The sequence below is a fragment of the Leiobunum rupestre genome, chromosome 10 (assembly GCF_980474605.1).
Source record: "Leiobunum rupestre chromosome 10, qqLeiRupe1.1.hap1, whole genome shotgun sequence".
Taxonomy (NCBI): Eukaryota; Metazoa; Arthropoda; class Arachnida; order Opiliones; family Sclerosomatidae; genus Leiobunum; species Leiobunum rupestre.
In genome coordinates this window covers 18,405,825-18,420,487 of record NC_143393.1, presented here as the reverse complement: position 1 = coordinate 18,420,487, position 14,663 = coordinate 18,405,825, and the positions used below count along the sequence as shown (strand labels likewise).

Genomic DNA, 14,663 nt, shown 5'->3' with positions numbered 1-14,663 from the left:
GGAGACTTCACTTTCCTCGGCCATTTTCGCGACTAAAGAATGCGTGGATTTTGCGTAAAAACCGCGAGAGGCGCATTTATACAAAATAAATTCGGCAAATATGGTTCTGCTTTTTTACAGAGGGAAAGGCTATGGCAGATAGCGCATGCGCAGTCGTTCTTTTTATCTATAAGATAATTTACCTCCCTGCATGGTCACTTGCGTTGCCCTTTAAGGGCCAGCTGAAACGGGGAGGCAACATTTCAACAAGATGGCCAAGGTTATTTTATAAAAAGAACTATTTCACGCGTTTCACTGCACCAAAAGTTTAAATATGTACCTGTATTCTTAATAAAATAATCTGGTTTTCAAACGAAGTCGAAATTCATAATTTAAAAATAAAATAAAGCCAATTTCGGTATATTTACTAATTTTAGGAGTCGGAGTTGGAAATTATAAATTTTAGTATCAAGGTATTAGCGCCCCCCCCCCCCCCCCAATTAAGCGCCCCGAAAGAAAGGGCATATTATGTTTGGGCAGTCAGGCGCGTCCCTCTATGGAAATAATATTGCCCCCTCCCCTGCAACAAACGCACCTTTATGTAAAAACAAACAATTATTCTAGTTTATAATATGCGGGGAAGAAAACGCATTCTCCGTAAAGCGACAAGTTCAAGGTTTTAAAGGGGGCTTTAAACTTCGTCTACACAAGACGAAACACTATACTTCGGCTAGTGAGGATACGCTACTAGTCTGTCTCACTCTGTTGGCAGAATCACTACCAGCAGAAGCCTCTAACTCCCTATACCGCCAACGTAAAACTTTGGAAAAGTATTGTTTTCGACACGAAGCAAAGAAGAAATTAACGCGGCATAGGACTAGCGAATCTAGTGAGCGCTATATTTAGTCTTTGTAGCGAAAAAGTAAATTGTTCTTCAAAACGTCGGTCGGCAAACCTGAAACGTAGGTATAGACATAGTATAGACAATCTTTGGTTTGAAACTTTAAACGCGAAAGGCGGGTAGGGATTGCAATCCAGCAGGGTTTTCAATCCAGCTGGATTTTTGCTGGACCGACATCAATCCAGCTGGATCCAACGCGGATCTAGCAATTTATATATTTTTCAAAAAACAAAAGAATTTTAACAAAAATGCCAAACAAGTTAGAAAGCCAAAATATACCTCTCCTCGGAAGTTTTCCATGGATAACTAACCAGAGTGTTATTTTTGAAAGGCGATGCTAGCGTTACCTGGTTGTCGCACTGTACTAAATAGCGTGTCAAATTTAAACTTCTCCTGTTATTCATCCATGGTATGTCGATGAAATTATTTATTTTCAACAGTCATTGGCTCAGCTGTAAAAGATGGGTGTTCTAAAAAGGCACCTTTTTGGATTTTTGTCCAGGCCAGTGGAAAATACTGGCAAATAGTGCCTAATAAAGAAAATATGCCTTTTGAAAAGAGAATAATTTGAAAATCTAATTATTAGATATCAATAATAAACTTAGGACTAGCACAAATTCTGGCAACTATAGGTATAGATATTTGTATCTTATAGCCCAAATTGCAAAAACTTTAATGTTGAAATCTTAGTAAAAGTAAAAAATATATTAAAGGATTAAATTAAATTATACAAATTTTATTTTTTATTTGCCAATATTTACAATTATTTATCAGTGGCCAGCGCAATATTAGACAAACGATATACTTTTGAACATTTGTGAAAAATATTTAAAAATTCGTTGAACATTTTAAAGTCATTACGGTAATGCTTAAATTTGATTAAGTCAAGTTCAGTAAAAAAAGTAAGTATTCGCGACGCTAAATAAGCCGACGCAATTAAAGTAATGAATTTAAACACTTTTAATAAGCGTCCAAAATACCAAAGTGCTTAGATTAGTAGAAATAATTGAATAAATTCAGCACTATGGCGTATAATCGTTGTATTACGTGCTTTTACAATCGTTATAGCTTCGAGCATTCTTTGGCGTTGAAAAACATTGTACTCTTAACAATATAAATTTATATTCCAAGCGTCACGGTCTAAATTACGGGTTCATTCAAGATATTAACTATAGCATCATTTATTAAGACCCTCGACTATTATAAAGGGATTTCACTGCAGGTTACAAAAAATATCAAAGTGGGGGCTAAATGTAATATCGTAAGTAACATTATTTTACATAAGTATGACACTAAATGATTTCGGTTAATGATAGTCTGACCCGGAGACATTCGTTGGTATAATAGACGCTTCAATAAAACATCTTCAAGGAAATTGCCTAGTATAATAATATTTCCGAGAATCCGAGAGAAAGGATCTGAAAATTACCGTTTATTTGGTGCTTGTTGAAATAATGTCAACTTTTCACCTGTACGGTATGCAACAAGTGTTTCCTTTAACTTTTTTGGACACATTAAGGCTGTTTAAAGGTGAAAAGTTTCCATTATTTCATTAACGCTGAACGTTTAACGGAAAGGGGGGAAAAAATTCAAATTTTTCCCCTTCCGACGGCAGCAGGCGCTAAAGCGTCTAACCAATGAAAAATGTACGCAAGAAAACGCACATCTTTTGACGGGTTGGGTTCTCCTTGTGTGGGGTGCTGTGTTTGTTGCTCCTAGATGGCGGTTTGCTTAAGAGATGTTGGGCTACCTCGGGCTTTGCTCTCTCTAGACTAGTATCGGGTCCCCTACTTAATCAGCTAGGCTAGGCTAATACTTTTGGAATGTTTCCGCGTTTCCATTAAAAATGAGGCTTGACTGCAGTTACAAAGACTACCAACAGCTCAGTCAGTCTTTATGTAGCTAAGTAATGATTTACATGATTATTGGAAAAACAGACTGTTATTAAACAAGTTCGCCAAGAAGGCGATAATATTATTTCGTTGCCCGTATTCCATTTAAACAGGCAGCATAAAATCGTTTGGTTAATGAAATGACCCATTAATCGCCGTTCTTTCACAAATATCTAAAAATTTTAGGAATCTGTATATGTAGGCGCCGATCCGAAAGTTACCCAATAAACTGTTATTTTCCGTATTAAAAGGTAGGTTTATTTTGCTATAAACTTAAAATTTTATTTTGATCGAGCGAGCAAATTTACCACCAAGCACGTTTTTTCGAGTACTCACTTTCGAGCGAGCGATCTTAAGTGAGTATGCCCACCGATCAGTAAGATTCCTTGCGGATGGGAGCGGCGGCGGCTCTCATGTTCCATTTCGATCGCAATATTTCGGTCCCCCGCTTGTGTAGGGGGGCAACGAAATAAAAATTACGTCTGGAGAAACAAAAAGTGTCATACTTATATCTTAATATGACTTACGCTACTACTAGTTATCCCTTATGGCATCTTGAAGGCATGGGTACGTTAATTGGATGTCTGGCATTGTTTCTCTAAATTTAATTTGTATAACGATGCGTTGTCGCTTCGTGATCTACGTGTCCTTCATCAGAGTGAATTTGCCGTCCAAGTCATTGTATGAATGCGGATGAATGAGACGCGAGATTAGGTGGACGGTAATGACACGAGGTTATTTTCAATGACCAACTTTCGAATGGGGAAATACAGGAGATAATAAATATAGCAATCACGACACCAGAGGGAGATCATCATTTCAAGTCGTATAATGACGATAATGTCATAACGAATGTATTTAACCGGACTACGATGATTACTCCCGTGTTATTAAGAACGTATTAGGGCTACTCGCTACCTTAGAGCAAGAGTCAAGCGAGTCTAAAAACCCCTATTTGAGAAAAACCAGTTTTAAGTTAGAAATCTAGCATAATAACAATGATAATAAATAATGAAAATTGATAAAAATTGAGCGGAAATATATATTGAAAATATCAAAAGTCAAAATTTCGGCCAGAGATTCCAACAGTAGACCGGTTTCGCCCTTTTGGGGCTCATCAGTACTGTGTAGGAACTCTGGCAATCCTCGGAAATCTGCCGATATCAGTATACCTAATAAACATTCAGAGTGCCCAATATGTGAGCAGTCCATTGCAACTTATAATTAACGTTGGAATTCAACGGAACCCTGAGCGTAAAAGATGTCTGCTGAATAGCGACCACCATGCAATAATTGGTGAAGAATTTCACTATAAGTTGCAATAGACTGCTCACATATAGGGCACTCTGAATGGATGTATTGAAAATTTTGTACTGAGTCACTTTAATTTCAAAACACTCAAGGAGTCTAATTATTTCGAATTTCTTTCGACTTACTTGACTTTTTCTCTCAGGTAGCATACTGAGAACGTAACCCGTTTACCGACTTAAAACTGTAACGCCATCTCTCGGTGAATTGCTTTAAATTATTTTTTGATACAATAATTGATAATCTACCAAATATTTTGTTATTTTATGATTAAATTAATTAAATTGTTAAATATAACTTTCATTAAAGTTGCGCGAAATAAATTAATAGTTAAATTGAACTTTTCTGAACTAAATTAGGGATGCACCGATATGGGTACAGCCGATATATCGGCCGGCCGATATATCGGCTAATCGTGGCCGATAATATCGGCCGATATTATCGGCCTAGGATAGCCGATATATCGGCCGATATTAACAAAGTTACCTATCACAATATTATGCTTTTTTGTTTACTCTCGTAACCACCTGTTAAAAAATGATATGATCTATGGCTTTTGGAGTCTAAAAACCACTTATGATTCCTGACCGTTTTGGACGCGAATAATTATTTCCTACAACAGCGATCAACTGACCTTTTTAAAAGGAAATGTAAGGTTGTGGCAATAAATGTTTTCCATTAATTAGTTAGTTGAGTATCGCCTTTTTTTAAAGTTTTTCCTGAAAATATTTTTCTAATACCAGAAGTATCGGCTAATATCGGCCTCGCTTAAGCCGATATTGGCCGATACCGATATTTGAAAAATTAGCCGATATATCGGCCGATATATCGGTTACCGATATATCGGTGCATCCCTAATTTACTAAATATAGTCGTTTTTCTCGAATGATGAAAGAAAACGTTGTTTAAATAAAATACCCGTCAAAGTCAAATATAGAGTTTGTGGCGTTTGTGCTACCTCGACTGAACTATAATATTACAATACCCTTTTTTATTTACAAATTACACAGAAGTAAAGAAACCACAAAAATACCCAAATTACATTAAAAATAAATTTAAAATTTAGCATTTTCATTTCAATTTACTTACTGTCAAATTTTTCTTTTTACAGTGAATATAGATATTATTATATAATATTACTACTTATATCAGTAGTATTACAGAAAACTGTTAGGCCCGACAAGAGCGGTTGGGAGCGGTACAAATTTGTCGGGGCCCGTCAGCCTAGGGTCCGGGGTTTGAACAAACGAGGTTACATATCCCGGGTTTCTCTCCGAAAAAATATAGCTATTTCCAGTAGCAAGAATCCATACCTCTACTTGAAATGCTTCTGCCGTATCGCGTATGGTAAGATCACTCTGACGGCTTTGGCCCCGCCTACGAGAGAAAAAATCCCCTTTGCGCGCGCTCTCCTCTCACGTTGTTGTTTGTTAAAGGGAATATAACCTGCAAAGCCATCTTTATGGAAGACCCCTTCAATTTTTCAAATTTCCCTGTACAGTGGCGCCAAACATTTTTAGAGCGAAAGGCAAGAGCGGCCAGAGCTGAAAGCTTTGGTGTTCCACACCAAATACCTGAGGTTATATTCCCTTTAAGTTAACATAGTGACTTAAAAAAACCGTCAGACATCGAGACGAAAATCTGCCGCGATAAACATTCCAAGTAGATGTATGGATTCCTGTCAGTAGTAATGGCTCTCTTGGGTCCCGCAATTTATATTTTACCGGGGCCCAGGCCCGTTCTCGGTGGCCCTGAAAACTGTAGAAATAAAAAAAATAAAATACCGGTATTAATTTCAATATTATATTATATACGATATTAATAATACTATTAAAATCATTTCAAATTCAAAAACACCTGCAAAATAAGAAATACCGGTAGTAAATTAATTTTTGAAAATTATCCGCTCCGTTCAAGGCAGGAAAGAGAATTCCGGAATAGTAATTTGAAGCCGGACCGAGATAATTAAATAATTTCCATGGAAGAGTTTTCCTTTTTCGTGGTTTTATCGGTTTTTTTACCCAACGGCGCTAGCGGTATACTTTCCTCAGCCAAAAGCGCTTTCGCAAGAAGCCATATGATTTATTTATCCATTATCAGATTGTTCTTCCCGTCATCATTAAAATAAATTTCAACAGCCGCTATCTGTTGACCCAATAAAAACTGCCACAACGACGTAGAGTTCGGCTAAAATATCCCAAACATTATTCACGGAAATATATAGGAATTAAATTCCAAATTAATAAACTGACAATTAACCATAGAAACACTGAAATTATTTTAGTTATTTTTCCCACAGAAAGCTTTTTTCGTTGTTCACCCGTATTTAACATTAACTACGCGTATAAGTAACATATAACAGGTAAGTGCGCTTCTGTGTAAAGTAAAGTTTAGATTATGCAATTTTCTTGGTTCCAATTGGACGTCAGTCACCCTATGCTGTTCACACCTTTTCACCAATAAATTCATTTTATTCGATTTTGGTGGGTCCACAAGAAGTCTTTTTTTATCGTGCCTGTAAAAATGATTTATAATTTGGAGAAAGGCTAAAGGCGTTAGCTGCGATTTCTATAATAGCATAAGTTAATGATAATAGCAATATTAGAGCAAAAGCAGCCGTTGTAGCCTGCTAAGTTTTTCCCTAGTACAAACTGTGATTTTTATACTGATAAAATTGTTCCTAGTTTTAATTCATTGCGAGATGAAAATAAAAGTATTGTTTTCTTCGGGACATATGTTATTTTGGTTTTACAACGTCTCAAGTAATTTTTTTTCGTTTTTGGAAAACTAGGGAAATTTAAGTCCAAAAAGGGAAATTTCAAGGGTCGGAAAGGGAAATTCCAATTTCGCGACCTGGCATCACTGACCGGAATATCCCTATGGGTTAATAGGCGGAACTATAAAGTAAATTTGGTCTTAATCAACTTGTTAAAATGGGAAAACTAAATCACGTGACTACCATATCACAGCCAACTTCGATTCGGTAACTCGTGTTCATAGTTGGCCGTGCGACGGTAAAGAAAAAAATCATTCCTTCCAGATACTGCAGAAAGCTAATTAACTTGCACCCTTCTATTACAAGATGTTATAAATAATAATAATAATTAGATAATTTACATGAATCGATCAAAATTTAAACAGCCAGTAGCCAAAGAAAATGAATAATAATTCGTATTTCTTAGGATAGAGATGGGGCTGCAGTTTTCCACAAAGTCACGTGACTACCATCTTTTCCGCCCCCCCCCCTGGACTTTATAGTTCCACCAATTAATACAAGATTAGGCCAAGTATAGGAGGAACCCCCTATTTTTAAATTTTGGAGCCTTAAAAGGATTTTGGGGCCCTTTCTACTTCCTGGAGCTAGAAAATATGGAGATTCCTACGTTACATTTACTACGCTCATTGTAAAAAATTTCTGACATTCAAATTAAAAAAGAGCTTATAATTGAATCGGTGTTTTTTTGTTTGGCAGGCAAGAAAGTATCTTGGAGGTGTCCATGAGCCCACCAATCGAGCCGGAAGTTTTCGGGCGAGCCAGGATGTCCCCGGAAGAGGCCGAGCGCGAAAGGGCTTCCCGGCAGCGCACCACCGACCGCTGCTCGCTGATGGCTCTGATTCCGTCCCTGGGCATGATCATCATCTGCCCCTGGTTCATGCTGCCCATCTTCACCGTGCCCAACCCGCACACCGAGGCCTTCAAGATCGCCATCCTGGCCGGCACCCCTCTGGCACTCCTCTTCCTGGCCTTGGGCTGCCTGTTGGGCAACATCATCTGGTACTACGACTCGGACAAGGCCAAAATGAGGTGGTTCGTCAACTGCGGAGGGAAAATCAAGGACCACTACTGGGGCTACGACCTGTTCAACGGCTTCCAAGCCAAGAATAAGAACTCGCCCGTGCGACAAATATAGGCTGCGTTCGGTAAAGGCCTATTCGCCAAACATAGTCCACCAATGCGAGCTGCGCCGCACGGACGCGAAGAAAACCTTTCTGCAAAGCGTTGGGGGCGCAAACGCTTTTCTTGGCCAAGTACCGAAGAACGACCGGGCTTTATGACCGAGGCCTAGCTACAAATATTCTATTTGGATAATTTTTTACCATAATAATTTTATTATAAGTAACGTAAACAAATAAGTATGACACGGACTACTCTTACAACGATAATTGGTTTTAATGATAATGTGTTTCGCCAAAGACCGCGCAAATCATAACGCGGCGAAGTACTGACAACTCTCGCTGTACTAGTCTTGGGAACTATTGCTTAGGCTTAGTAAAATTTAAGTGTTAATTTTCAAGTAAAAATAAGGTTTACTTGGTAAAGTTTGGCTATTATTAATACTGACTTAGTATTTAACGCCATCAAACTAACTCGGTATTCATGTTGGCAAAGAGGGGATGGAATGAAGAAGTAACGAATTTCCAGTTCCGAAAGTTCCTTTTAAGCAATTACTTAACGGAAATCTCTCAGTGCCATACTTATCTGTCTTATGTTACTTATGATTTAGTTAATATTAACCGTTTCGTAAAACGTGTGAACGAAAACGTGTCTCGAGTTGTTAAATGATGGCTAGTGCGAATAGGCCTTTAGACTCAAAGGAAAATAAACTGTTGTCCGAAAATTTTTCGTTGTGACCGTTGCTCAAATTTAGCCACCGTCATATCAGCGCAGTAATCGTGCGCGCAAAGGATTAAATCTAATTACCATGTATACAAATAATTTAGACAAAATATTTTACTTTATATAAAACAACAGAATTATCAATAATCGCTTCGTATTTAAAGACTGTTAACAGAAAACCGTATACCTATAAAGTATACACTTGGAATGTTTAAACTACGTCGAATATTAGAGTTTGGGCACATTTTCAAAATCAGTGGCTGGTCGCCGTCGCGAGCCAAAATCTGCGCTGTAAACCACGCCCGTTTCTATGGGAATCATAGCCTTCCTAGTGTATACATATATAGATTCCCGCAGTTAAATTGATGTTCGCGCCAAATGACCTAACTTCACCGTTGAGCAACTAAAGATTCCGGCTCTTATAGCCGGTAATTTCGTTGAACAACTGATGAGCATCGTGACTTCGAAACCGGAAGTGAGTTCCTTGAGTGTTACTGAACGCAGCCCTCGTCGCTGGGATTGCGAAAGGACACACCGAAATTTGCCATAACTACGCCAAATATTTGTTAATCGTTTAAAGACATTTTTAAATAAATTCCACGTCCTTATATATATATCGATAAATCGAAAGTATTCTGTATTTAGTAGTAGTTATAACTATTTTTCTGAGATGGATTTCTGAGCGCCATCTCGTAAGAAAAACCCGGCAAACTGATCGCGTTTAAAGGGAATATAACCTGCAAAGCAATCTTTATGGAAGACCCCTTCAATTTTTCAAATTTCCCTGTACAGTGGCGCCAAACATTTTTAAAGGCAAAGGCAAGAGCGGCCAGAGCTGCAAACGTTGGTGTTCCACACCAAATACCTGAGGTTATATTCCCTTTAATCCTTGAATAATGTTAGGGTTATTTAACTTCTGGTATCAGAGTCGTATATCTTTTAAATAGACCTTTGTCGTTATATTAGTTCTTCGCGTATTTTAACTCTGAATAGTTTTTCTTATTTATGGAATAGTCTTAAATTTTATTGGTGTTAGTTGTAAGTTGTTCAATACTTGTTTATAAAGTTTTATTTAAACATTCAAACTACATATTGCATTTACAAAAAATCCCAAGTGGTTGCGTTTGCAGGGCTAATGCGAAGCCCTTAGATTTAAATACTAATGATGAAGATTTTTACTATGACTATATTGAGAGATGGCGCTTTTAATAACGGTGATCGACGCATGCGCGATGGTACGTTCCACTTAAAGGGAATAGAACCTCCAACGCGTTCTTTATGGAAGACCCCATCAATTTCCTTTATTCCCTTCACAATTAGCGGTTATCAGCGCCGCAGGTGTGAAAAGCCATGGGAAGCAGCGGACAATATTGGAACCCTCGGAGGGCGACAGAAATAACAGAGGTTATATTCCCTTTAACAGGTGACACCAAGCACGCGTCGAGCGTCGTTATTAAAGGAATATAACATCAGGTATTTGGTGTGGAACACCAACGTTTGCCTCTCTGGCCGCTCTTGCCTTTGGCTTTAGAAATGTTTGGCGCCACTGTACAGGGTAATTGGAAAATTTTAGGGTGTCTTCCATAAAGATTGCTTTGCAGGTTATATTCCCTTTAAATAGAAGTGAGAAAGCTCTTTAAAGGGAATATAACCTGCAACGTAATCTTTATGGAAGACCCCTTCAATTTTTCAAATTTCCCTGTACAGTGGCGTTAAAGATTTTTAAAGCTAACGCCAAGAGCGGCCAGAGCTGCAAACGTTGGTGTTCCACAACCAATACCTGAGGTTATATTTCCTTCAATGTTGTGTAGTGCCCACTTCAGCGCAGTCGGAGTCAAAATCTTCGTCGCTTAAACTTTTTGGTAGGAAGGAAATAAATACTGGTTATTAATAAACATCGAACATTATTTAAAGCTAAAAGTGTAATAGTTTCGCATATTTTAGATAATTTAGGGAGTAGAAACTATGAAAATACTCCGCTAACAAGAGCTATGAATGGCTTTAACGTAATTAGCGCCAATCACCGTTAGTTTTTAGTTTTTGTTAAGCCTGATGGCAAAATTATAAACTTCGTTGAACCTAGTAGCAACAAACACAGCACCCCACACAAGGAGAATTCAACCCGTCCAAAGTCGTCCATTTTCTTGCGTACAATTTTCATTGGTTAGACGCTTTAGCGCCTGCTGCCGTCGGAAGGAGAAAATTCTGAAATTGTCTTCCCCCTTTCTGTAAAACTTTCAGCGTAAAGGTTCGTTCTAGTGTTGTTAATTTTCCGGAAAAATAAAATGCGGAAAATTTTCCGCAAATCGGGAAAATAAAAAATTGAAACATAAATTACTTTTTAAGGGTTTTTAATGTTTTTAACTTTTTATCGATATAAAATGTCTAATAACAGTAAACAAACTACAAAACATTAATAGTGTTACATTGTTAATCAGTTTAAACTAGTCTAGAGGTTTAGTTTTACTTTTAGATTCGAAAAAATGAGGCGAAATTGCGGCTTTATTTCAATTTGCAAACAATATATTAGACAAATCATGGAATGAAAACATTGTTTATTTTTGCGGAAAAATACGGAAAATGTTCCGGAAAAAAGGCCTCGGTCATTTTCCGGAAAATTTTCCGCCTTACAACACTAGTTTGTCCAATGAAATTTGTACACAACACTGCCTTAGCGTGTTTTGAATGCTAGCTGCTTTCTCCTTGTCTTTGTTGCTCCTAGGTTGAAACAACATAAACATGGAAGTTCATACTGCCTTTATAAAATGATCTTGACTTTACGAAGCCCGGTTTCGAAACTTCACAAGTTCTCCGCGTATTGTAAATAAATGAACTTCAAATTTAAACTAAAAATATCTTCCACGTATAAGATAGGTCGCTCGGTACCTTGGAGTTGTATATTTTTTCTATCGCAAATAAAAATATCATTAATTCCTGCCAGTTTCAGTTCGTTTACATTTCGTCGCGTTCACCCGGAAGCTGTCTAAATGCCAGAGAAGCAGATAAGTTAAAACTCTTAGACCAACAAATAAGGCTTAGAGCAACGCCTGACATCAAAGCTGCTGTGGCGCCTTTAGGCAACTTGCCTACTCAAACAAAACTACGCTATAAATGACAAGTTAATTAATCAGGGTTCATACAATATTTCAAAAACCATTTTCCCTGATATTTCCAGGTTTTCCAGAGTAGTTTTGAATATTTTCCAGGTGTAGTTTTTAAATCAATAGGGGTCTCTAAAATGTTCAAAGCATTACTGTTACACTTTCTAATAGAATATAGTCAAGATTGAACGTATGAATTCAATACTAAGTAATAATTTCAGTATTTCTTAAACAAATTGCACAAAATTTGAAGTTCTCATAATTATTTTCCCTGATTTTTCAGGAAAATTTTCATTTCCCCTGATATTTCCCCGACTTTTTTGCTTTAAACAAATTTTACTGATATTTCCAGATTTTCACTGATTTCCATGTTTGTATGAACCCTGATTAATTGGCACAAGAGTAGAGGTATTTCAAACGTCTGTCACCAGAGGACGCGTTGCCATTTGGAAAAGCGGGTTTACCATTGAGTGTGCCGTTTTTTTTACCAAAAATGTATTTATTATACTTTGGGACAATAGCCTTGTTGAGACGAGCTTTAGTCCGAGATATTTGTTTACAACCAACTATTTTAACTATTTAAAAATGTTCGCGTATATTCGTTTTTTCTAAGTAAATAGTTCAATATTCGAAAATGGCAGTGGCAAATATTTGGTTTTGGAAATAGTTTGTAAAATTTGTCGATTCTTGATTCTTTTAAGGCCGTCAAAAGAGAAAGCGGTGGCTATCAAATACGTCAAATTATTTTGTATTCGAAATGCTATTTGGTATTTTAACAGTTAATTGATCCTGTTTTTTCTATCAAAAATATTCTACCAAACTATTCGACGTTTTAAATATTATATTTGTCATTCGACGTGCGCAGAAAACAAATATTTTATATTCGATTCGATCCCCAAAAAATGGTATTTAAACAGTTATAATTTATAAAGTTGCTCCTAATTTATATCACACTCTAACAGTAAGCTCCATCCTCCTAAAATAATCAAATTGGTTTCATTGGTTCCCTAAAACTGACATCTTCCGAAGCCATTGAAGCACGGACTGTGTATAGACTACACTATCCCAGTGGCGCCGATCCCAAAGGCCGTTTACTTTTAAGCATCCGTAGCAAGAAAGTGTTGCCAGCAGTCCCATTCCAAGTTTATTAGTGAGCTTCGGCCCCAACTGGGGAAAAAAGCGATCGGCGCCACTGCGGTGACTATCCGTGTTGTAACCGTCCTAGAGGAAATCTTAGAGGGAAGGGACACCGTGATTGGTTGCTTTATATCGTAGTACACCGTATACGCATGCGCATTTACGATTGTAATGTTTCTAGAGAGGTTTGAGAGGTTTATTTAAGCCGTACCAGAGTATACCCCCATGGACTAATTAGTTAGTTAGTCCATGATACCCCCTTAGAATCAGGGCGGCTCCAAATGGAGCACAGCAAGTAATTACAAAACAACAGTAAAACACTGAACAAAAAATAAACTATATATATATATATATATATAGTTTATTTATAACAATAAAACACTGAACAAAAAATAAACTATATATATATATATATATATATATATATATATATATATATATATATATATATATATATATATATATATATATATATATATATAAGGAACGTATAGACGAGCGAGAAGCAAGCCAAAGTTCATAGTAATCATCGGACCAAACTCAAGTAAGAGAAAGCACTGGTAGAACCGATAACTTCCTTCTTAACTTTTAACGTCTGCGACCTCCAACAGGACAGGATAGATTGTACAGCTCTGGGACACCAGTTCTCTGCCTCCAGCCCCAACACGACCCCCAGGCTATGGGCCTGATTCTTCGTCCTCCACTCATCAAATAATCCATCTTGGGCAGTACCTGGACAAGATAGGAGAACATGTACCAAATCCTCACTGGGATGTCCACATAGGAGGCAAGCTGAGGAAGAACCGTCCAATTCATATCTATTTTATTAAACATGGCTGCCCTTCAAAACGTATTCACGAAAGGATCTTAGTCATTTGAAATGATTTGATCTCTAATATTTGTTTGTAAACTTTAATGGATTATCGATAATTATTTTCAATAAACTGAAATAGACAGAAAACCATCATGTATCTAAATAAATAAGTTAAAAGGTAATAATAGCTTTATTTTGGTTAACGACTTTAATGGATTATCGATAATTATTTTCAATAAACTGAAATAGACAGAAAACCATCATGTATCAAAATAAATCAGTTAAAAGGTAATAATAGCTTTATTTTGGTTAACGTTGAAGGTCTAATTTGAAACAGCCAAAATTAACGTTTAAAAGAGCTCTAAACCTTTGGATTTGTTATAGTATAAGAACTTTCAAAAATCGAATTTTAACAGAAAAAACCTTGAAATTAAATATTTTTTTGGTCATTTTCAACCAAAACCTTCCTTTAGGTCGGGATGAGGACTGGCGAGCTTGTTTATTGGTTTTAACCGTCTATTAGGCGATCGTCTTGACATAATTCTTCTCCCTAAGTATAAATAAATACATCTTCATAAAACCGTTTGTTTACCACAAAAAATGTAGACTGCGAGTTTACTTTACAGTACTTGTTTATACGGGAACTACCGACCCTGCATCACTCCAACCAAATTGGAGGTATTTTCGGGGCTGCTGGTAGCTTTATGGAGTGATTATTTTGAAGTTGATAACATCTGTTAATGCGCTGTCAATGCGGTAACGTACAACAACAAAAATAGTTGGCACCAAAATCAATGAACACCTGGCGTGGGCAACCTGACAAATATGACGCACTCGGAAGCTATTGTTCGATTGGATTTTTTTAAAAGGTTCATCGCTGACTTAAGGGTACCTTCCGAAACAAAACCGGCGA

General features: G+C 37.0%; 1 protein-coding gene across 1 annotated transcript in view; it reads left to right on the top strand.

The window, feature by feature from the left end:
- LOC149924935 (uncharacterized) overlaps positions 1-11,638 on the top strand; it is a 29,017-nt gene extending 17,379 nt beyond the window's left edge. The window contains exon 4 of the mRNA XM_090160281.1: positions 7,553-11,638. Within this exon, the coding sequence (XP_090016407.1) occupies positions 7,553-7,991 (439 nt within the window). The 3' untranslated portion in view covers positions 7,992-11,638. The remainder of the gene's footprint in view (positions 1-7,552) is intronic.
- Positions 11,639-14,663: the final 3,025 nt, after the last annotated feature.